Genomic DNA, 26,043 nt, shown 5'->3' on the forward strand with positions numbered 1-26,043 from the left:
TATAAAGATAAAAGTAATTTTAATTAATATAATGTAAACTACCGCTACAGGCTGCACTAATCCCTGTACTTATTTGTTTATTGGAGGCCCCCTCCAACCACAAACTTCCTCTTAAGTAGATAGTATGCGTTTTTCAAGGGCTTATTTAGGATTTGATCAAGGGAATTTGCACCATTTGGAGGCCCCCCTGGACCCGAGGCCCGGGGCGGACCGCCACTGATAAATTGAAAACTAAAATCTCAGCCAATTCAACAATAGTTATTTTTTAGCAATGTTATCAACCAAATAAATGGAAACTTACCTATAATCAAAATAATTCTATTTCCTTAAATTCATATTACACTTGTTCAGATTGAATACCCCATTCATCTCAGAAAATATTGGATGAAAATGGAGAGCAGAATGATTTATATTTTTCTCTAGAAAATAAGAAAAAATCAGAACTTATAATCCTAATAGTTATACATACACAATAGTAAAACATATTAGTTTAGTAATAAAGTAAAGGCGGTTGTGGGTTCGACTCCCACTCGGGGGAAAAAAATCTAGTTATTTTTTTTGCTTCGAAATTGGTTTTGCGCCATATAGGGAAAAAATATATTACATAAACACGGCGTGCACTATGTACCTACTGTGCTAGTGAAAAGACAATATAATAATAACATTAGGAAAAAAATATTTTTAAAAGATGGACAAGGAATCTTATGGATTGATATTTAAAGCAATCACTAGGCCAGGAACGTGAACGTTTTAATTTTTTAATAATCATATTTTTTATTACTCAAATTATTTACTTGCATGTATAACTTTGTAACGGCTCCCAGTCACACAGTCTCCGAGTAAAATGACTGTGACATACGGACGGAGGGGCAGACAGAAGGGAATAACGAAATTATAAGGTAACCGTTTTTAACCATTTACCTATGGAACCCTAAAAATCTGAAACTATAATATAAGTTACTTAAATAATTTTTCGAAAAATTATACTTAACCATACAGTAGGTAGTTTAATGAAGTAAAAGAAAAAAATTAAGTAATTATTAAACTAAGATAGACCTGGTCATTTATAATATTTTTATAGGGTAGTCGAACATGACACAAGCAATTTAGTATTTTATAACACGGTGATAAGATATATTTATCATCACTAAACAAACAAACCGGTGCAACGCTCGAACGATATTCATTCTATTTTAGTTCCCCACACGTTTCAGACGTCGCGATGAGTTTCGCCGGCAAAGTGGTGACAGTGACTGGCGCGTCTTCCGGAATCGGGGCCGCTACAGCCATAGCATTTAGCAAAGAAGGAGCTCGCGTAGTACTAATTGGAAGGAATGCGGAGAAACTCTCTAGTGTCGCCAACAAATGCAATAAACCGCTGGTAATACGGGCTGACATTTCCAAAGACGAACAAGCAGCGAAAGCGGTGAAGCAAACGATTGATGAATTCGGAAAATTGGACGTTTTGGTCAATAATGCTGGCTTCGCAACTTTGGGGAGTCTTTTAAACGGAGATATTATGAAAGCGTATGATGACGTGATGGGTGTGAACTTGCGTGCTGCCATACATTTGTCGAAGCTGGCTGCGCCTCATCTGGTCAAGACTCAAGGTAACATTGTGAACATATCGAGTGTCGGTGGTCAGTTCCCGTCTCCGTTACCAGCATTGATGACGTATAGTGTTTCCAAGGCCGCTTTGAACCATTTCAGTGAATGTGCTGCTGTGGAGCTAGCTCCTCATGGAGTGCGAGTAAACACAGTGAGTCCTGGCCCCGTGAAAACTGATATCATTGAAAACTCGAGCTTCCCTGGGACATGGGAGGATTTCCAAAAAGGCACTTCCTTGAATAGGGTGTCAGATCCACAGGAAATAGCTGATTTGGTGTTGTTCTTAGCGAGTGACAAAGCTAAAGGGGTCACAGGGTCAAACTTCTTATCAGACAACGGCACTCTTATAAAACGACGCTAATTAATTCTGTTTTTTTATCAATAACAATAAAAAGATGGTACTTTATTTTTATTATTGTTATTTTTGCAGTAATATATAAAAATATTATAAGCTATTAATTGTTTATGTTATTTTTTTTAATTTTAATCTACCCAAGATTTAACAAGTGTTATCATTAGATAATATTAAAGGACATTCCTTAAAGATAAATGTTTATCATATACACAAATATTTATTTTATCATATGAAATTTTTACCATTTTACAAAATTAAACAACTAAAAATTTTATCATTTTAAAGAAAATATCTAAAGTTTAGCTATATAAATCGATGTATGGATATTTATTTTAGAAAAAACCGGCCAAGTGCGAGTTGGATTCGCCCACCAAGGGGTTCCTCCCAATTTTAAGATTGTAGGTTTTAGGGAATTTATTATATAGTTATAAATATTACATCTAATAAATAATACATCTATACTTATACTAAATTCTTAATTTATCGGTGTTAGTACATAGAAGAAAAATCAGAAAAACGAATACTGGGGACATTTGTTTGTAAAAGACCCCAAAAAAATATTTTTTCTGTGTTAGTCTGTTAGTGTGTACATTTGTTCACGTTTTACAGTCTTGTTTTTGGCAAGTTACCGTTACCATTTATCCAATTCGATAAAACAGTTGTACCTATATGATAATTACTTTAGCAAGTATTAATTTTGTCGTATAACATACTTACTCGTACTTTAAATTGGCACAACTAAGAAGCGACATATAGAGTTTTTTATTACGATCAGTTCATAAATATTTTTATTTAGAATATTATATTATATTTTTATTTATGAGCTGATTGTAATAAAAATAAACTCTATATGTTAAGCGAAGATCCATGTACAGACACTGATCAGTTACAATTTTATTATAAGTAGGTATAGATAAATGTCTCTAATAACATTTTTCTCATATATATACAATCTTGCATGTACATACAGTGATCAGTTACACTTTTATTATAACGAAACGGTTGTGGGTTCGATCCCCAGTCAAGGGAATGAATGATTATTTCTTAATATTTTCATTCCTTCGCTCTGGCACCAAGGCAAAAAGCCCGGCGTTGAGTTCCGCCATTCAACACGCAATGCCTTCAGAATTTGACAGAAAGTAGGGAACAGAGTGTCTTAACACTAGGCTTTATCTGCTCACTTTACTAAGGTACAGCGAATCTAAATTAATCTAATTGAATGATGAATATGAATATATGTTTAGTTATATATGCTGGTATGTTATATTGCTATCGTAATACGTTAAGCACGCGTTTATATGAGGGCTTAATCGATTCAAATTCAACAAAATGAAATAAATATTTCATTACCTCGAGTGGGGATCGAACCCACAACCAGTCGCGTTTACAGTCACACTTTGTGCCCCCGCGCCATGACTGGCCCCTAATAATAAGCAGATAAGAAAAATATATATGGGTACACAGATAAATGTACACGGAGTAGAACGCTGCATTCTGGATTTCTGGTAGATGAAGTAAGTAAGTTCCCTCTCCTTACTTGGCTATCTGCTATGTGAAGAAAAGCGTGAAGAATAGCGCTATTTTCTTTCCACACTTTTGTTTCGAAAAAAAGAAAAAAATGCCAATATGCATTTCATTCATGGAGAATGGTTATGTAACGCAAATGCTGCAGCTAGAATGTATCGGAAAAGATACCAAAAAGCTGAACGTCATCCCGATTATCGTGTATTTCGATTTTTCTCTCTTCAACAAAGAAGTAATCCAGCAAGTGTCGTACCATTTCGGAATCCAGATTAAATGCGCCAACTTTTAAAGTTACTTGCAAAAACAGTGTAGTACATTTTTTTTATAGTATAGTCGGTTAAAGTTGGGTGTAGTAAATATTTTGAATTTAATGTTTGGCAAAAACATCACATTTTATTGAAAACTGATGCAGGTATGTTTAAATCTTAAACTGTAATTCACAGAAGGGTTACTCATGATTACATTACAGAAAAAAAAATGAAGAAAGAGTAATATTTGTAGTCCAGGGACTTGAAAAACCATCACAGGGTGTCGGTTTTTGCGATATTTTTTAAAATCAATATAATATGAAAAATACATGACAAAGATTTTTTTTTATATTTTTCTCGTAACTGTCACGACTTGGTCTATCACCTGGTTTCGTTTTATCATTGCTTCCTGGGACACCCTGTATATATATATATATATATAAATATATATATTTAATATATATAAATATATTTATATATATATATAGATATATATACTTAATATATATATAGACTTAATACAACTACTAGAAGGTAAAATATGATTTTTGGAATTCTTGTCTGTCTGTCTGTCTGTTGTGGCTTTTTAACTCCAAAACTACTAGACGAATTTAAATGAAACTTCTTTTGTTGCATAGCTATTAGTCTTCGCCTACGTATAGGCTATAATTGATTTTGATAGCCCGAATACCTGATGTGAAACCCTAGCAGCCCGCTTAATCGATAAGACATATCAATACAACGCTTTAGGAAAAGATATTGAACATGATGAGCATTTTCAGTTGACATAAAAAAAATTGGATCCAATGTGGAACCCCAGTCACCTAGCTAAACTTTATAACATATAATTCGTCAGTCGTCTTAAAATAAATTACTCTACGTAATAAACATTTGTTTTGACGTTTACGTAATACCATAATTATTATTTGAAATGGTTCAACACCAAATGATATAAATTTAGGTAAATATATTAAGTAAATTTATACAAATTAATTAAATTTAAAAAGAAAATCCATAAATCGGTAACATATATGTGTATCACAGAAAAAAAAGATTACATTCTTATAATTTTGAGGCCCGTTGTGGCGCAGTGGCACAAGCAGGGGACTATAAGCACGACAGGTTCTGGGTTCGATTCCTGCTCGAAGAAATGAAATATTATTATCTCACTCTGGAACGAGCCAAAAGTAATTTTATAATATCAAAAAAATATACGAAATATCTTTTTTATAAAAATTAATCGCTGAATGTGTGTTGCTAAGCGCAAATCTCGAGAGTAGCTGAACCGATTTCGCTATTTTTTTTATAATATTCCTTGAAGTACGAGGATGGTTCTAACGGAGAGAAAAATTTAAAAAATTACCAGAAAAGGTCCAAAAACAAGACTTTTCTATATTCCCATACAAAAGATTCGTATTAATATCTACTTAAAAGTCAATTAAGACTTTAATACCCTACTATAAAGTTTAAATGTTAGTAGCTGGATTCCTGGAAGGCAAAACAATTGAGTGACGTTAGTATCGTATAAACATTATAGCCCAAGAACCCAGAGCTGCCAGACCGACGTCATTTTAGCAAAGGTGAAATTTTGAGGACATTAGTCTTACACGTAGTTAAGACAGTATGCTTACTCACTAACTTGAAAATGGGATCCTTTCAGAGGTAGAGAAAAATAACGGTATATCTCTTTTTGGAAAAATGATAAAGCCATCGGATTGATCTGGTTGCTTAGGGTCTGGGGCTAGAGGGGTCTTGAAATTGTCCGTAAATAATATATTTTAAATTTTAGATTTACTTTAATATAATTTTCCCCAATTTTAAAGAACCTTTATGACGTCTCGCAGAAGTAAAGGTCCACGTCAAAAAATGTGAAATATACATTTTTTACTTTGAAACATATATAAAAATTCTTTTCCTTACTTAAGAGAACGTTTTCAATTGACACTTCCAAGTGAAAGACCTGTACGCTCATGTGTAACTCTAAGAAAGCTTGAGTGCCCTATATTTAATACCTCTTTCTATGAAAAATCCTTCACAGTTCAAGCAGTGCGCTTATGGAACTCACTACCTAACTCTATACTGTCGGGCAACCCATTTCTAAATACTATTAAAATCAAATTAAAACAACATTTCTCAATCTCAATTAGAATCTTTAGTAGTCGCTTTGTCATTTTTTTATTAATTTTCTTTTTCTGTTTCAACTCTTTTATGTAATTTTATATATTTATGTAGGTATAGTAATATTGATTAATGTTATGTATATTTGTATGTAGGTTTATTATTATTATTATTAACATTATATTAAAATACCGCACCCGAATCATTTCTTTTAACATCCCCTACATTCAAGGGTTTCTGGTAGAGATCTCTATTAGGGATAAGTTATCCATTGTACACATTTGTTCTATTGTCATAAGTTTTCTGTACTTTCTTTATTGTGTGGTACATAAATAAATGAAAAAAAAGAGACTTTCTACTTTAACGCAACTGGAGTTGTGTTTTAAGTTGGCACTATCTCTGAAGGTTTTTTAAGTTAGAGAGTATGCATACAGTCTTAACTACATATTAGACTATCAATCCTCAAAATTTCAGCTTTGCTAAAATAATGTAGGTCTGGGGGTCCTGGGATCTCAGTCTATTAATGTCAATATTTGTCAATATTTCTATGGTAAGATGTCACTTGAAATGTAAACGTCTCATTGTGCATCTATATTATTAAATCTAAAAGTCACAAATTTCTATAATATTAATAAAGTGTTGTGTATTTGTAACTATGCCTTCTATAAGGCGGTGGACAAATTTAGGCAAAAGAATCTAATCGTACTCCCAGAACGTGAAGATTGCAATGAACGTGAGCACGATAGTTGACTGATAATGGTGCAAATTTGAATCGAGCTGCTTTTTGTTACGATATATCAATTGATGCCAGCAGTGCCTACAGCTGTGTTGCTATTGGATCTATAAACTCAGCTTGCCAATATTGTAAGGTTATTGTAAAAACTCAGTTTGCCAATCAATTTGGTGGCGCAATGATTTTATTATAAGGAGAAGGATTGCCAGTGGTTCCACGTTAAATGCAAGCTGATGAACAGAATTGATGTTTAAAGTCCTCGAAATTGCGGAAACATGTCAAGGTATTACATTTAAGCAAGAATATGCGTGTCATGTTGCAAAATGATCAATCTGGAGACATATTCTCTAAGCAACTCATTGATATTGGTAATGGCAAACTTCCTATATATGCGCTGACTGGCTGCATCACCTTTCCTGATAGTTTTTGTCAGTTAACGTAATCAAAAGATGAACTCATTCATAAAGTGCTTCTAAATGTTGCTGAAATGTTGCTGATTATTTATTCCATACTTGGTTGAGCGAAAGAGCTTTACTGGCTGCCAAACACATTGATGTAAATGAATTAAACATAAATTTTCAAGATGGCATTCCTGGCAAAATAAGGACACATAAGTCAGTTGATACGGCAACTTATGAAGATGATGTCGTGAACTATCCACTGGAATTTTTAAATTCACTTGATTTGCCAGGATTGCCGCCTCACAACCTTCAATTAAATCTTGAATGTGTAGTTATAATGTTGCGAAATATTAACCAACTGAAACTTTGTAACACGATTAGCGAAAAAAAATAATGAATAACGTAATAGAAGCAACCATATTGAACGGAAAGTACAAAGGAGAAGACGTTTTATTACCCCGCATCCCAATGATTTCGACTGACATACCATTCGAGCTTAAAAGACTACAGTTTCCAGTACGGCTTGCTTTCGCAATGACTGTAAACAAATCCCAGGGGCAATTATTAAGTGTTTGTGGTATTAATATAGAAAACGCTACGCCCCAGATACAATGAAAATGAAACTGAATTTAGAATAAGTAAAAATAAAATAAAATATAATAAGTAGGCATCATAATAAGATATCAGAAATTGTTATTTTTATTATCATTTTTAATGAATATTATAAGAATTAAAAATGATTTAAGTTTTTATTTTTTTTATCTTACTAGCTGACCCGGTGTCGCTAATAGAAGAATACATATTTAAAAAAAATCGACTGTTAGGCGATACGAAGTTCGCGGGTCTGCTAGTCAATAATAATAATGTAAATAACATTTTATAACAATGCAAAATAATTAATCGATTTCCAATTTCTTAAACGAGCCCTCAACGCCGCCAAATATATCTGTAATCGTCTTCGGTTTTCCAGGTCTTTGGGATTCTACCACTTTTCTATACTTGTCCTGTTCGAAATATTCTTTGTACGTATTTAGTTTGGATATTACTTCATCTGTAAATAAATAAAGAGAAAATATCTAAATAACGAAAAAGTCATACTAGGGAATAAATAATTTTCATTTGCTCTTTCTTGTAGCAAGATAAAGTGCGGCGTTCAGTTCCACCAGTCAACAATGCCTCGAAAGTTAGACGGTGCATATGGATGAAGTGAACCTCATAGCTAAAAAAAAAAAACAACGAAAAATTTGCCAATCATAGTGCAATTCCTAAGTTTCTGACTGTAATTGCGATGGTTGTGGGTTCGATTTTTGTTTTGTAACCAAAGCGAGTAAATTAAAATAATTCTCAAAACAAAATAAAAACTATAGGCGTCCCGTTTATTGTCAAAATTTAAAAAGGAGCATAAAATAAAATGAACCGGTTTCTACCTTTATACTCATCAACACTCGTACCACTACCCCCACAACCTTTAGGTAGAGCCTCAAGAGGTATAAACTGTTCCAGTTTCTTAGATCCGATGGTGTGTATGTGAAGCATGTCCATCAGTTCCTTCTTCATGAAAGGCCTCATCATGACTAGTAGTTTGTCGATGAAAGACGGTGCATTTATGTAATGTAAGCCTTTTAGTTTTACTAGAAGTGCTTCCTGTAATAAAATAAAATTAATTTAAAAGCGTGCTCAAGGGTGTGAGTAAGGCGACGGTTTTGGCTTCAATCCCCACTCGAATGAGACTCGGCGTTGAGTTCCGCCACTCAAAGACGCAATCCTGATGAAATCCTCCAAAAATTCGGAAGAAAGTGGGGACCGCAGTGCTATATACTCCTTCAAATTATTATTGTTTTTTTATTAATAATACTTTTTTGTTAATCTATATATATAAAAGGACTTGTCCTCACTGACTGAGGTAAGACGCACGCACAGCCGTAACCGCTAATGGTAGAAACGTTAAATTTAGACAAAAATATACTTTCGTAATCTGGACATCCACTAAGAAGGGATTTTGAAAAATTTTAACGCTAAAGGGGTGAAATAGGGGTTCAAAGTTTGTATGGAAAAAATTTTAAATCGGCACCGATTTTTATAAAATTTGAAATTTAGATTTTTAAAAGTAATTAATTGAACACGTGTTTCATCGTTTTCTAGAATTCTCCCCCTAAGGGTGCAAATAAGGGGTTGAAAGTTTGTATAGGTTTTTTTTTAAATCGTCAGAAATTTTTATAAAATTTGAAATTCCGACTCTTAAACGTATATAATTAAACACATGTTTCATGGTTTTCTAGAATTTACCCCCTAAGGGTACAAATAAGGGGTTGAAAGTTTGTATGGCAAAATTCTTAAATCGCCACCGATTTTTATAAAATTTGATATTTAGACTCTTAAAAATATTTAATTGAACATGTGTTTCATGGTTTTCTAGAATTCACCCCCTAAAGGTGCAAATAAGGGGTTGAAAATTTGTATGGAAAAATCTTTAAATCGCCACCGATTTTTATAAAATTTGAAATTTAGACTCTTAAAAATATTTCATTGAATACATGTTTCGTGGTTTATTAGAATTCACCCCTAAATACGCAAGCGAAGCTGCGCGCGTCCGCTAGTATACAGATAAAGCGCGGCGTTAAGTTCCGCCACTTAATACGAAAATTGAGCGGTGCGTGAGGAACGGAGTATCTTAGCTCACTCTGCCTACCCTGATATTTGAGGAATAAACTTCAACAGGATAGACTACAGAGGTAGAGAGAAACTGGGAAACTACTTAGTATTAAAGACACTTCATTCCTCCGACACTTCCGACAATTCATGAGGCATTGGGTGTTTACCTCGTTACCAAAGCACGGAAATGAAAATATTAAATGTTAAATATTTATATTGGAATTATTTCCTGATGGAAATATTTAATTAAATTCTTTCTTTAAAGAATATAGTTTGAATGACGATTTCAACCTGCAAGGTCTCTCTCAAGATGTATAGAAAATCAAGAAAAGTACTCGTACTTGCTTGAGGTTTTCCTAATAAATTTTAAATGTAACTTTTTACCTGCAAATAATAAAGAAATTGTTGCAAATTAATAATATCGATTTTCGTCAAATGGCCGAGGGACACTCCTTCGAAGTCTATAACTAATAACAAGCCGGGCCACGTGCCCTCTTCGTACTGACTTATGTCTATCATCATTAGAGCTAATCTGAAAATAAAGAGAAATTAAGAAATAGCTACAGGTAGAGGAACCTTAAAAATCAAGGGGTAGAAAACCAATATATTCGCATTCTGAAGTACATTTATAGGAACAGTAAAGCCAAAATAAAACTAGAGAAAGAAGGTAAGGAAATAAGAATAGAAAGAGGTGTACGCCAGGGGGACCCCATTTCACCTAAGTTATTCACAGCCGTCTTAGAGGAAGTCATCCGCAAATTAGATTGGCAGCATTGTGGGTTAAAAATAAATGGAGAAAACCTAACGCATCTCAGATTTGCAGATGACTTAATTATCTTTTCGTCATCAAAAGAAGAACTGCAGACGATGATGAACAGCCTAGAAATAGAAAGCCGTAAAGTAGGATTGATTATGAATGTCGAGAAGACATGACAAATGGATTGCAAGAACCGATAATTATTAACAATAAAATAATCAACTACACAGACGAATATGTGTATCTAGGCCAAATAATCTCGCCAATAGATATGACTTCCAAGGAAATCGATAGACGTATAGGTCACGCGTGGAAATTATACTGGAGTCAAAAAGAAATTATGAAAAATAAAGAAATTAGCATATTTATCAAACGAAAACTTTTTGATACCTGTATATTGCCAGTCCTAACATACGGTTGCCAAACTTGGTCTCTTAACAAGAACCATATACGGAAACTTGAAGCGTGCCAAACAGCCATGGAAAGGAGTATGATGGGAAAGAGACTTTCGGACAGGATAAGAACTGTGGACATAAAGAAATATACAAGAACCAAAGATGTTACTGTAACCATTAAAAATCTAAAATGGAAGTGGATAGGACATACTATAAGGGGAAAGGAAAAATGGTCCAAGACGATATTGTTTTGGTTCACCCGCGACAGAATCAGAAGAAGAGGTAGACCACCCAGGAGATGGGTTGATGAAATAAAGCTTGTCGCAGGTGGTAAATGGACCAGGACAGCAAATGATAGGGAAAAATGGAGGCAATTAGGGGAGGCCTTTGCCAATAGGCATACAGACGTAAAATAACGTTAGAAGTGTACATTTTTTTTTTGTTTAATTACTGCTACAAAATTTGTTATTTTTCTTTTGTATTTATGTATAAATGTTTAAAACTGTAGCATGATTGGTCTGAATAAAGAGGCTATTATTATTATTATTATTATTATTATTAGAAACACCTAGTGTTAAACCACTTCGTTTCCCACTTTCCGACCAATTTTCGAGATATTGCTTGTTGATTGGCGTAACTATACTGTTGTTAACTATCCTAACCTATTGTTATACTTTTTGAAAAAGAAAACAATCAAGGTTTATGAATAGAGGTGTAAAAAAATGATAAAAAACCAAAGAGCCCCAAGGGTGCTTCGATTCCTACTCAGTGGAATGAGCTATTTCCATTTCTCCGCTCACTGTTTTGATTTTCTACCCATTTTATTTTATTTTATTTATTTATTGATCCACCAACATTTGTTTACATCAATACATACAAAAAAGATACATAGTACATGGAACTAAGACTAAATGTAACAAACACTTACAGGTAGATACATCTTGCTATAATAGACCGAAAATAAACTCCTAAGCGTAGAAAACAACACAAAACAAAAAAGAAAATTAAAAAAAAAATGTTAAATTTAATATATTTTTAGCATGTTTGATTTTTGGTGTTCAATATTAATCGAATCTTGCTAGTTGAATCAGCATTAATGTCAAATAGGTCACTGTACTCGTTAACCAACTTGCAAAGTCTAGGAACAGGAGAGTTTGACCCAAACACTGTTTTCCGGGGTGGGGGATAAAGAAGGGTTATTATATTACGGGGAAACCTCGCTGGTACACGTATATTAAACTTATTGAGTAGCTGAGGGCAGTCAATTCCGTTGGTAAAAATTTTAGAGACAAAAAATATATCTAACCGCCTTCTACGTTCTTCTAAAGAAATCATTCGGAAGTGATTTAATTGCTGACAATAAGAAGGTAGTATCTTTTTTGAAATTCCGTTCGAGAATAATAGGTACCGTAAGAATACCCATTATAGAAACCTCGCGAGTTGAACGACGATTTCAATTCTGTGTCTCGTCTTTCCAGAGCAGGATGATGACAATAATTTCAATCTGAATATTTTACATTTAATATTTTCATTTCCTCGTTCTGGTAACGAGATCATGCGCGGGGTTGCGTTCCGCCGCCCAACACGTAAAGTCTCGAAAATTGAACGGCTATTGGGGAACGAAGTGACATTAGGATTGTTCTGCTTGGTCTGCTATGTGAGGTATAAACTATTTTCTTGGGTTCACATATCACGGTAGACAGAGGGAACTTGGGAATTTAAAATTTAAACTTACTTTACACAATCACCAAAATTGAAGACTTTTACGTCGGTGTTAATAATGTGTGCGAAGAAAATCTTGTATCCTTCCTTCGTCCTCATTGGTAGGGGGGTGAGCAAACTGGAAAAAAAACCACGAGTCAATGTTAAATTTGGTATAGTTCTTAAAAATAATATTAAAAAGTCATCTATGAGGCCAGTCGTGGCGCAGGGGCACAAGCCTGTGTCTGTATAAGCGATAGACTGTGAGTTCGATTCCCACTCAAGGAAATGTAATAATAATAATAATAATAATAATAAAAGCCTTTATTCAGATTAAACTTACATTACAAATTCACATCAAAGATACATTTACTTTTACATTTATTTATTGCTCGGGTAGATTAATCTGTTTGCCCTAATTTGACAAAGGCCTCTTCCATTTTTTTCCATTCTTTTCTGTCCTTGGCGGTTTTAGACCATAATGGACCCGCAGTGGCTTTTATTTCGTCCTCCCATCTTTTAAACTGTCTACCGCGTTTCCTCTTCTGGTTCCTAGGATACCACTCATTCATTGCTTTGCTCCATTTTTCGGCTCCACGCATAGTGTGGCCGGTCCATCTCCATTTATGTCTTCTAATAAGGTAAGTAACATTCTCCAATTTCGTTTTATTCCTTATTGAGATATTTGTTACTCGGTCGGCGGTTTTCATGTTAAGCATACTCCTTTCCATTGACCTCTGGCAGACTTCCAATTTTCTATAGTGTTCCTTCGTAGGGGCCCAGGTTTGGCATCCATAAAATAGTACCGGGAGGATGCAAGTTTTAAAGAGTTTAGTTTTTATATGAATGCTGATTTCTTTGTTTTTCATTATTTCCTTGAGTGACCAGTATCTTTTCCATGAATTGCCGATTCTTGTTTTTAGTTCTTTAGTGGTTTGATCAATGGGCGAGATTACTTGGCCAAGGTACGTGTATTCCTGGACATATTCAATGGGTTTGTTGTTTATTACAATTGGTTCTTCGACACTGTTCGTCATAGCTTTTGTTTTCAGGGTGTTCATTGTCAAACCTACTTTCCTACTTTCTTTGTCTAAGTCTTCAATCATCTTTTTTTAGTTTAGCTTGCGTCGAAGAAAATATTATCAGGTCGTCGGCAAACCTTAAATGAGTTAAGTTTGTTCCATTGATGTTCAGCCCATAGTCTTCCCAATCTAAAGCGCGAAAAACTTCTTCTAGAACAGCTGTGAAAAGTTTCGGAGATAGAGGGTCGCCCTGACGTACGCCTCTTTCTATTCTAATTTCTTTCCCCTCCCTTTCTAGTTTTACTTTGGCACGACTGTTGTTGTAAATGGTTTTTATTATCCTAATATACTTCCTCTCAATTCCCTGGTTTATAAGGGCTAGCCAAATTTTTTCGTGTTCGAGAGAATGGAACGCCTTGCAATAGTCCACAAAACAGAAGTAAAATGGTGTACAGTATTCTTTGCTTCTTTCAATGATTTGTTTGACGACATGTATGTGGTCTAGTGTAGAGTATCCGCTTCTGAATCCTGCCTGCTCTCTAGGTTGATTCTCGTCAAGGTTTTTGGTTATACGGTTGAGTAACACTTTAGCGAATACCTTATATATATTAGACATGAGGCAGATTGGTCTGTAATTGCCAATATCTGACCTGTCGCCTTTTTTGTGTATTAATGTTATTGTGGATGTTAGCCATTGGTTTGGAATCATTTCATTTTTAATTATATCATTAAATAAATTCATAAATATTGGTACTAATGATTCTTTATTCGTAATTAAGAACTCGTTGTAGATATAGTCTGGTCCAGAACATTTGTCTTTCTTTTGGGTTGCTATTGCCATTTCAATTTCTCTTGGAAAAAATTCTGGTACGGCATCCGTTCCTGTAATGTCCGTCTGTTCATTAACGTTGGCTTTGGAGAATAGATTGCGGTAGAATTCCGTGGCTGAAGCTAATATATCTGGTCTTCTTGTCATGCGTTTTCCTATATTATTCTTTATTGTAGGTATCCATTCTCTTTTTTCCGTTAGATTGCGTATGGCTTTCTTGATTCCTCCTGTTTTAGCTATTTGTGTTTCAAAAGTTCTTAACCTGTATGCTTTCCGATCTTGTCTTAAACTCTCTTTTATTAATTTGCTTGTGGAACTTATTTCTGTCCTTACTTGTTTTGTCTTAACGTCAGTTAGTAGCTTCGCTCTTTTCTCTAGTAGCCATTTAGTATGTTCCGACAGTTTGCTATTTCTGCTGGTTTCTTTTACTTTGGTAGATGAAGTAATTATATGTACCAGTGCATCGTACTTATCTTGTATTCCGAATTCTTTCGTCTCTTCAATAAAATTTTTCAGCTTGGAGTTAAATTCTTCTGTTAGAATGACTTGGTTAGTATTTACTGGTTTAATTTTAAATGGTCTGGTTTTTTTAGAGTGTTCAACTGTCAGTTTAGCTCTAACCATTCTGTGGTTACTGTTAAAATTAATATTTTTGACTACTCTGCAATCTTGGAAAGAGGTGTTAGCGTTCGTTAATATATAATCGATTTCATTTCTGTACAGGTCACCGGGAGAACTCCACGTCCATCTACTATTTTTGCGGCTTTTGAATAATGTATTAAGCACCTTAAAATTATTCTCATATGCTAGTTCTAGTAGCTTTTCGCCATTTCTGATTCTTTTCCCGTAGCAAAAGGATCCTAGTACTGATTCTTCGCCTTGCCTTCTTTCTCCAATTTGCGCATTAAAATCTCCTAATAATATTATTTTCTTATGTGCATGTTCTTTCAGAGCGGTATTGAGTTTAAAATAAAACAGATCTATTTCGGAGTTACTTGATTGTTCAGTAGGAGAATAAATTTGTACTATAGACCATTTCTGGTTTCCTAATGACAGGTTCAGTATAGCAACTCGCTCCGATACGCCAATAATCTCTTCGATGTTTTCTTTTACTTCTTTTTTGATTAGAAATCCTACTCCATGCTTACCGGGTGTTTCGCCAAAATAATAAAAAATAAATTCGTCGTGTTCCTCAATGCTTTCTCCAAATCTACGCACTTCACTGAGACCAATAATATTCCATTTGACGTTCTGTAGTGCTATTTTTAGTTCTTCTAAGCTTTCCTCGGTTCTCAGCGAAAGTACGTTGTATGTGGATATGTAGAGAGATGGTTTTTTTATTTTTTACACAGTTTGTAGTAGGTGGGTGATTTGGAAGGTAGTAGTCTTCTTGTCCCACGGTGACTGGCCGGCTTGGGACGTTATTGTAGTTTTTTGTAGTGAAAGTTTGTTTTTGTTTTTTCTTTTTCCAGTTTCCGGGGCGTATTAGTTTTTTGTCTCGGACAGTGATGACGACCTACCTCTTGTTACAAAGTTATACATGTTTGATTTATTAACTTTTTTTGGAGCCGAAATCGTCAGCTGATTTTCTGAATTTTCAGGAGATTCTGTCTGTTCTCTTGTTCTTTTTGCATTCTTTCCTTCGTTACGTTCCTTGATTATCAGCTTGTCTTTCTTTAGGTAAGCAATCTTGCCTTTTTCTCGTTCTTGTAGGAGCTGTGGTAGAAGTTCTCTCCACTTTTCCATAACTGCTTTAGAAAAGTCCTCTTTGATCCTTATATTAGAATTAATTTTGCTTCTTAGAATCATATTCCTCTTCCAAGTAGAGGTAAAGCTGACCAGGATAGGACGGTTTTTTTTCCCCTTTACTCCTAATCGATAGCAATTATTAATTTCATTTGTCTGGATGGATATATTAGTTTCTTTTTCTATAATAGTTTGTATATATTGTGTAAGACACCCCCTCTGTTCTGTTTCGGGCACTTCAAAAAATATGAGATTGTTCTTTTTCTTGTTCTCTTCCAGAAGCTGAATCTTAGATTTCATTTCCTCAATTTCATTTTTTAAGTGTTCATTTTCTTGCAAAACTGCCGAGAGCGTGCTGTTTATGTTTTCTGAGATTTTCTTGGTCACTGATTCTGTTATTTCTTCAATTGCCTTTCTTGTTTCGATCGCCAAATGTGCTTTGAGTTCAGTCAGTAGCAGTGTCGTTTGGCGGTCCATAATTGTTATGAATTATATCTTGTTTCTTTTTTATATATATATTTTTTTTATATATTTAAGTATTATAAATAAATATTTATATATATATATATTATTATTATGTTTTATTTTTAATACTGTATATATATTTTTTGCAATTTTTTTTTTCAAATTTTATATATATGGTCACCCTTTTTGCTTTCCGTAATGTAGTTATTGTTTATGGTTTGGCTTTTGACGTTGACAGTAGATCTGTCTCATTTATAAGGTAGTTTTGTTTATCCAGCTGGCCTCGCAAGCAGTTACTAATGTCAAATCAAATCGTGATTTAATTATTATGCTTTATTTACGAAATAGCTGGCGTCCACTGTACAGTCAACGTATGCCTGTGTATTCACTTTTGTAGATCGCGGATATTTTGGCACTATAAACGATATTAGTAATGTTTTTATGATTTATTTAGTATAAGCACTCAGTGACGATGTTAACTGTATGACAACCGGAAACGGAAAAAACAAGGAAATGTAATAGTTATTTAATAATTTCATTCCCACGCTTTGGCAACGATGTGACGCGCGGCGTTGAGTTTCGCCATGCGCCTTCCGCGCTTCAATGCCTCCAAAATTCCAGGAATGATCCTGTGTTCTTTCATATTGTCGTATGTGGCATTATTTTTACCTTTATGCTGCCTACACACCGAATAAATGGTAGGGTAGCTGCCTACCCTGGAGAACCTAGGATCCTAGTGTTACACTGCGTTCCTATTAAAACACTCCGTTCTCCACTTTCCGCTTAGCTCTCGATTACAAAAGAGAAAAAAAACCATACGTACACATCATTTCCAACTTTCAAAATATGACGATCCACCTTCCTATCTTTGAAGGCGTTGAGAAATGACCGAAGTGTAAAATTCAAATCGACAACTTGCTTAGTGAAGCCTGTACTGCGACCGCAGCAGTGATACGCGAGGATAAGCTCCAAATCTGAAATGGAATGTCTTTAATAATTATGGAAAGTAAATAACAAGATTTAAAACTAAACCAATAAATAAATTTCGAATTAGTATTTCTTTAACTTTAACGAAATAAACGCGTTTTACTTATGTTACGTGTGCGTACGCGTTATGTATTTCATTGAGAAACACTCATACACGAAGATAATTAACTTAACGATTCACACAAAGAAATAAATAAAAACGTCTCATAGAGCATAATTATCCCTAATTAGCGTAATTAATTAACTTTAACAGAACTCCTTGTCTGTTAAGACAATAACACTTTGATAATTTGTTAATAGCCTACACTCCGCACACAACAGGATAAGTAGAGGGAACCTAATCTTAACACACTCCGTTCCCCACTTTCCGCAGAATTCTGGAGATATTGCGTGTTGAGTGGCGGAACTCAACGCTGCGATTTTGACTCGACACCAGAGCGAAGAAATGGAAATAGAAATTTAATTTTAATAAATATTTCATTTCCTCGAGTCGGGATCGAACCCACAACCAGTCGCTTTACCATCATACTTTGTAACCCTGCGCCATGACTGGCCATTATTTTTCTTGCTATTATAATATTTTTTTTTCTTATTTCACAAAGATTTATTATTTACAAGTTTTTGTATAATAAAACATATATTGCGCTAAAATTTTAAGTAACCTTGTAACGGCGACTTCATTTAAGGCTTCCTTGTTTATTATTTTCGTGTCACCCTAAAAAATTAGGGTTCAATACCTCAAAAGGACAAAACGGAACCCTCAGTTCCTGATAGAGGACTACTTTTTTGTACGTCTGTCCGATGTTCAAGACCATTTATCTAAAGGTCCTAAATAGAAAATTAGAGTTTAATAATTCATAATCCTCCATATGGCCGGCTTTGCAGGCCTAACCCAGTGTTTAGACACTCCATTCCCCAGTTTTCATCCCACTTTCGAGACATTGTGTTTTTAACGGCGGTACTTACCACAGTGTTGAAATGATAATAATTAATTTCCTCCAGTGGGAATCGAACCCGCAATCATCACTATAGTTTTTGCAATCAAATGCTGTGCTACGCCACGATTGTCTCAACCCCGTCGAGATTAGTCACATATTTCTAACAGCGCCTAAAACTTTTACTTATTTAACAACTTATTTGAAAATCACAGACAGATACTCCAATTTTTCAAAATGGCTCACTATTTTTTGCTAAGGAGATATTTATTAATTTTTATAATAGTATTTATAAAGAAACCAGTGTAAGACATACTTATTTTATTTAAATTATATACTTCTACAGCGCCAATTAAAATTTAAATGCTGCATTAACATTTATATGGGAGCAAAAAAAAATATTTTTTAAGCTTTTTAATTTTATTTTTTACAATTAAGGATTTTATACATTAATTAGTATTAGTATATAAAATATTAAATTGCACAATAAATATATAATATGTATATACTCGTATGAGTGTTATATGCAATTTAATTTAATTATGGTTATAAATACTTGTCATAAAGCACTGCAATTTATACCTAAGTAGTTACGTATTTACCTAACCTAAGTAATAATATTATTATAGTTTAATAATTAAATTAATCTTTCTGTCTCAGCGGAGAATCTTAGCACTGGACTCTCTGCTATATTTAGAAGCTGCGTGACCATAAATAAATATAATAGCTTTTCAATTAAAAAAATAAAATGAACCAGCATAATGTCTTAAATTACCTAAACCATACAATTACATGACACGCTAATGTTGCATGTATCATACATACGAGAAAAAAATATATGGAAAATACATACATAATGTATTTTTCATATTTTTTTAGCCATACGTTATATCTCCATACATCAGGCTAAGCTTTTGGCCTCAAAGTAACTGGCTGACACCGACAGGAGATAGTACTTCACGCCAAAACACTGATTGGTCCTGTATAGGGTCCAGAATACTGTTCTCATCTCAGGGCTGGTGCCTAGTATCAGCTAAACCCTTTGATCGATATAATGTACAGCCTTTCGAATCGTTGGGGATTCAATGATCTGTGAAAGGTTTCCTGCGTTCTCTACCGTATTTATTATGGGGAGTGTCCCAGGGAACTGTTTGATTTAGTACCAGATTTCGAATTTTCTAACCGCACAGGACGTCACAAGCCTAATTACCATTCCCACCACCTAGATACATGGCACTCCACTAATGTGCGTTTCTATAGGAACTACCTTCTACGTGCCAAATAACTGTGAAATAGCCTCGTAGTAGCACTTTTAACCATCTACCTACCTTAAAGTCTGTGCGTGAAGAAGGCCAAAGACGTCCAAAACAATTACATGCATATTTCTATACTAATTAGTTTATTTGTTTAAACACGCCATCTCAGGAACTAGTTATAGCGTACATACATATATATGTTAATGATTTAATATTTTCATTCGACCACATGCAAATCCAAAGGTGAAAGCTAGTTATCCTATAAGTATACAGACAGAAGTAAACGCACTACATTTGAAATAACTGCAATAATTAACTGACTGCTATATTACAATTATGTCTATTATTTTAATGTTCTTATTTAACGATTTAATTTTATATTATTATATATAGGTACATTTTTGCCAGCAATGCTTGTTCAATTGCATAGCTAAGGGGCAGAGAGCCCCTGGTGGTAAGCGCTAGGAGTGAAAGTCAAAAAAAGGCTTTCTTCAAAGAAAATCATACGAGACGAACTCGCCCGAAGTGTATTAATGTAGTACAAATATATATATATATATATATATATATATATATATATATATATATATATATATATATATATATATATATATGTATATGTGTATATATATATATATATATATATATATATGTGTGTATATATATATATATATATATATAAAGTTTTTTGTATTAAGCATTTTAATTAAAATAAAATTCGATAAGAAAAGAACATTATTATTTTATAGCATTATATATTTGTATATAAATAGACTAGACTAGATTTATTCAATACCATTTAAATGTAAATTAATTGGCTATTTTTGGCTGGCTGTCAATGCTGTTATACAGTAAATAAATTGGAATCTTTTTATTGAATTAAATTTATTTTTGCTTTATTTCATATCTACGTGGTTTGTCTCGCACAAATTTCGTTCACGTCCGGGATAAAAAGTAACTTAGTATATATTGCTCCACATATTTCTCTATCATCTAGTAAAAGTCACATAAAAATCAATTTAGCTGTTCCGAAGACTAATCAGGAGAAACAGAAAGACAGACAGACAAAAAATATGAAATCGTTTCTTTGTGTTTTATTAGATATTATGAAAATAACTATAATATGCTCTTGAAAAACATAGCTATTCTGAAATAACAGTTTATAATTATAACAGACAATTACTTACATTTTATTTATATGTACAGATATAATTTTCTTATCAAAATTGTTATAAATTAATGCTAAAAAAAGCTATAAAATGTAGCTGTAATAATTAGGTTCTAATCTATTAAAGTTAATTCAGTATGGAGATATTTTATACATTTTGGCGGTTTTTGTCAGCATCTTTTGGCTATAATATATATATAGTTATATAATTCAGTTTCTCAATTCAGTTTCCTTGATTTTATTATAAACCTGTATTACCGTAGCGTTTGGCGCTCGGTTCTCTCTGACTACCCTGCTAGAGATAAAGCGTGATGCTAAGTTAAGTTAATCTATATATATAAAATCGAAAGGTCACTCACTCATCACGAAATCTCAGAAACTACAAGTGCTAGGAATCTGAAATTTTGCGTAGGAGTTACTTATAGGACGTAGGTGCTCGCTAAGACGGGAATTTGCAATATTCGACTTCTAAGGGGTTGTTTTTGGGGTCGAAAGTTTGTATGAAACTCCGTTACTACAAATGCTAGGAGTCTCAAATTTTGTATAGACGTCACTATGACGTAGTCATGGAGACAGAAATTAATAAAAACATAGTTTACGCGGGTGTAACCGCGAGCGGGCCGCTAGTAAAGATATATGCCTTTTAAAGAAACATAAAGTAAGAAAATATAAACCAGCTTTATCCCGCACACAGCAGCATAGGCAGAGGGAAGTGAGTGTTAAGACACTCCATTCCTGATTTTCCGCCGAATTCTGGAGGCATGGCTTGTTGAGTGGCGAAACTCAACGCCGTGCTTAGCCTCAATACCAGAGCGAAGAAATGAAAATATAAATTTAAATAAATCGGTATTTATTCATGGAGTGGGGATCGAACACTCACACAACACAAATCACGAAATCACAACCAGTCGCGTTTACATTCACCCTTTGTACCCCTACGCCACCACTGGCCTCTATAATATGTATAATATTATATAATATAATAAATAGAAGTAAGAAAATACTTACCAGTAATATATTTTTCAGGTAAATGTGGCTGGGTTTGAAGCCACTCTCTCAACACGGCGATATCCTGGGGCATCACTCTCGTGTCTTTCTTATATTCTTCCTCTAAGGATATCTGCTTCATACTTTCGGATGGCATTTACTGAAAGAGAACAACAAAATATTTGTTATGTAATGCAGTACAGTGTCTGAAATTAAACGCGACGATTGTAGGTTCATTTCCCACTTGTAAGAATGATTTATTTTTATTTCAATGCTCTGGTAACAAGACAGGCGCGGCGTTGAGTTCCGCTGCTTGCACGGCGTTGGCAACGGAGTGTCTTAACACTAGGATTTCTCTATCTTTCCAGCTATGCGAGTAAATGCGTGAAGCCCCATTTTTAAATAAATATACCAACAATTTTTCTACTACGGTTTCCTATGAATGACAAAGAAACAGTTATTTCTCATGAAATATTCAATAGACCTATAATATATATATTTTTCTAACTTCACGCTGTATCGCACACATCCCTGGTAGGGAAGGCAGAAGGAACTTGGATACATAATTATTAGGCCATTCCGTTCCCACTACAACACAACTGTTCCCTACTTATCCTTCTCTCTTCTAGAGAGAAACCTACCGCTAGCCACAAATAGTTGTTATAATTTGATGTTATAATCTCATTTGAATTCTATCTGTATTCGACCTTGTGACATCTGAATAACTTGAAAGGTAAAAAAATTAATAATGAAATAAACATTATTGTTTCGCCAAATAAGATTAATGGATAAATTTAATTTGTTTATTCGGAATTTGGATTGGATTGAATTATGGAAATTGAGTATTTTAAATTAAAGACAATTATTATGTAAGTAATATGTTATAATAATTAATCCACATCGAATCGACAACCCGTCGCGTTAACAAACGCACGCTTGTGTTCCTGCACCACGACTGAACTACTAGGTATATAATAACCTCTTTTTTGAAAAAAGAAGTCGGTTAATAATAAACTATTATTTTTTAAGTCGTTGCCAGTAAAAAAAAATAACATTACGCAACACTAATTAATATTCATTATTTTATTTTACAAGTATTTTATGTATATTTTGATACTAAGTTTCTACGGTATTTTTTATCGATCCTTTGACAACAAAAAATTAAGTAACGTATAATGGTTGTGGTAACAGGTTCAAATCTTAGTGGGGAAAATGTATTAATTCAATTTTTTTTTCTTTTCTTTCTCTAAGCTCATTTTATTGTTTCTTTTAAGCTTAAGACACTCCGTTCCCATTAAGACGCTTCCGTTCCCACCTTTCCGCCGACGAAAAAGTAAGTACAAAAGATAAGTATGTCATTTCCTCGAATGGCAAGCTTGTACCTCTACACTACAACTGGCCTTAATTTAAATTTCTCCCCAATCTAATTCCACAACAATGCAGCGTTATGTTACGCTTCTCAACACGTAAAGTCTCATGTCACTAAAGAGGCCGACAATTGGAAACTAAGTGACTATTCACTATTCTTTTCTGAAAAGGGGTAAAACCCGTAAAAAATAAAATAGCAACAGCTCTTCAACCTTGGAATGAATATGAGGAAGACATTTAGTTTGTACTTTTTATATGTAACATATGTATGTATATGTATATCTACAATTAATAATAAAATTACATATAACATGAATACAAATTATCAACTTCGTTTCATTTTATACATGTTATTTTAATTTACTTTAAAATGTTTATTTAATTTAAAATTTAAATCCAGATTTATACTTTTAAAAAATAGCTTCACACTTTTTCCCGCATAGTAGGCAGAGGGAACATGGGAACCTAAAGAGATTCCGTTTTCCATTAACTCTCTTTCATTCCCTCCTTTCCGCCATTTTTTTTAAACAGCGAGTTGAGTGGCAGAACTTAATACCTTTGTTTCGTAACCAGAACGAGGAATTGACAATATTAAAAACCCTCGAGTGGGAATGGAGCCCACAACCTGTTGTTTAACAGTCACACTCTTGTGCCCCTGCTCCAGGACAGCCACCAGATTAGAGGAGTATAATAATATGTCAAAAGTTAATTAAACGACAAACTGATTTAAAAAGCAATACCTTTATCTAGAAATTATTAATATTAATAATGGTATTTTATTACTGCAAAGTAAATAAAATTGAAATGTTAAACAAAAACAGTTATTGAATATTTGTCATTTTTTTTTAATCCGGAATTTTGGAATCGCTGCCCTGCAATTTTTGATATAATTTTATAACCAATTTATCTACATAATAATTTGTTCAAGTTATTTATTATATTATTTTTACTTTGTCTCACAACAACTACCAAAAACGAAGAATTAGAAATAATAATTTCACTTACGTTTTTCTTCACAATTTTAGTTTAGGAGTAAATGCTGGGGACATGTGTCAAACTCAACGTATTGAATGTAAATACAGTGTAAGGCAGTAAGGTCGCTCGCGATTTAAAAGGCAATGATAGGTTGCGTTTACAATGCTACAGCTTAATATAAGGTTGTGTAGCGGAATAATTATATATTTGTGTTTTTTACGTGTAAATGTTAACATAATTTATGTCTCTGTTTTTTTTTTTAGTAATAAGTGAAAAGAAATACTCAATTTGCTGGTACTTCGCTGAAAATAACGATTGCGTGTTAATATAACTAAACGACCCAACTAACTAGCGACCTAAACGCGGCTTCGCCCGCTTGGACTTATAGTTATACTAGCGGACGCGCGCAGCTTCGCTAGCTCACTTAGGGGGTGAATTCTAGAAAACCATGAAACACATGTTCAAAGAAATATTTTTAATAGTCTTAATTTCTAATTTTATAAAAATCGGTAGCGATTTAAAGATTATTCCATATAAACTTTCAACCCCTTATTTGCGCCCTTAGGGGGTGAATTCTAGAAAACCATGAAACACATATTCAATTAAATATTTTTAAGAGTCTAAATTTCTAATTTCATAAAAATCGGTGGCGATTTAAGAATTGGTCCATACTAACTTTCAACCCTTTATTTGCACCCTTAGGGGGATAATTCTAGAAAACCATAGAACATGTGTTCAATTAAATACTTTTAAGAGTCTAAGTTTTAAATTTTATAAAAATCGGTGGCCATTTAAAGATTTTTCCATACAAACTTTCAACCCCTTATTTGCACCCTTAGGGGGAGAATTCTAGAAAACGATGAAAAACGTGTTCAATTAAATACTTTTAAAAATCTAATTTTCAAATTTTATAAAAATCGGTGCCGATTTAAATTTTTATTCAATACAAACTTTGAACCCCTATTTCACCACTTTAGGGTTAAAATTTTTCAAAATCCCTTCTTAGTGGATGTCCAGATTACAAAAGTAAATACCTGTACAAATTTCACGTTTCTACGCACAGCGGTTACGGCTGTGCGTGCGTCTTACCTCAGTCAGTGAGGACAAGTCCTTTTATATATATATATAGATTATAGAATAGAAATCACGGGCTGAATAGGCACAAAACAACTAATGTTTTTTTACGTCAACGATTTTCGCTTGACCGTCAAAATAGCTTCTTTCATGGGCGCTCTACCGGTGATCTTCTGGTTTACCTGACCCACCGCTGGGCTGCGGGTGTCGAAAGCAAGCGAGAGGGTCTGGCAATTAGTTTGGATATGACGAAGACTTTCGATCAAGGAATGTGATATGGGGCGATCCTTACAAAGCTTTCCCCAGCTCTGTGTGCTGTCCTCTACATTGTTTTTTCCGCAAAACAACGACTTGTTAGTGGATTCTAGCATTTTAAATTATTATTAATAATTATATTACGTTGAGTAATAAATTCTTGGGGTGTTCCCAATAAATTATTGGGGTGTTATTACTGAGCATAATAACGACGACGATAGTTGAACACTATATCTCACTAATCGAGTGATGGATGAGTGTATCACTAAATACACACTTATAGCAGGTGATTTTAACATGTCAAATGTTGTTTGGGAACTTCATAGCCCCAGCTCATATCTCCTGCCCTTAATTAACAGCAACAGTTCTATTCATAGTTTACTGTCAGACTTTATGGAATTATATAATTTTAAGCAATTCAATTATGTCAAAAATAATAATGATAAAATTCTAGACTTAGTGGTTTGTAACTCTGAAATAGTAA

General features: G+C 33.8%; 2 protein-coding genes across 2 annotated transcripts; one reads left to right on the forward strand and one right to left on the reverse strand.

Annotated features, from left to right (window-relative positions):
* Window positions 1–757: 757 nt before the first annotated feature.
* Window positions 758–2,063, forward strand: LOC146540243 (uncharacterized). The gene is made up of 2 exons (XM_085206143.1): window positions 758–899; window positions 1,215–2,063. The coding sequence occupies exon 2, from the start codon at window positions 1,223–1,225 to the stop codon at window positions 1,967–1,969; it is 747 nt and encodes a 248-aa protein (XP_085062269.1). The 5' UTR covers window positions 758–899; window positions 1,215–1,222; the 3' UTR covers window positions 1,970–2,063.
* A 5,602-nt stretch (window positions 2,064–7,665) lies between these two features.
* Window positions 7,666–24,361, reverse strand: LOC146540244 (alpha-tocopherol transfer protein-like). Its single transcript, XM_085206135.1, has 7 exons — window positions 24,261–24,361; window positions 21,909–22,047; window positions 17,378–17,528; window positions 12,527–12,631; window positions 10,024–10,171; window positions 8,415–8,631; window positions 7,666–8,038 (listed from the first exon to the last, which is right to left on the reverse strand). Exons 2-7 carry the CDS (start codon window positions 22,042–22,044, stop codon window positions 7,884–7,886), a joined length of 912 nt encoding a protein of 303 aa, XP_085062261.1. The 5' UTR covers window positions 22,045–22,047; window positions 24,261–24,361; the 3' UTR covers window positions 7,666–7,883.
* Between the last annotated feature and the right edge of the window lie 1,682 nt (window positions 24,362–26,043).

The sequence above is a fragment of the Heliconius melpomene genome, chromosome 2 (assembly GCF_056956725.1).
Source record: "Heliconius melpomene rosina isolate 202511_hmr_F chromosome 2, ASM5695672v1, whole genome shotgun sequence".
Lineage (NCBI taxonomy): Eukaryota > Metazoa > Arthropoda > Insecta > Lepidoptera > Nymphalidae > Heliconius > Heliconius melpomene.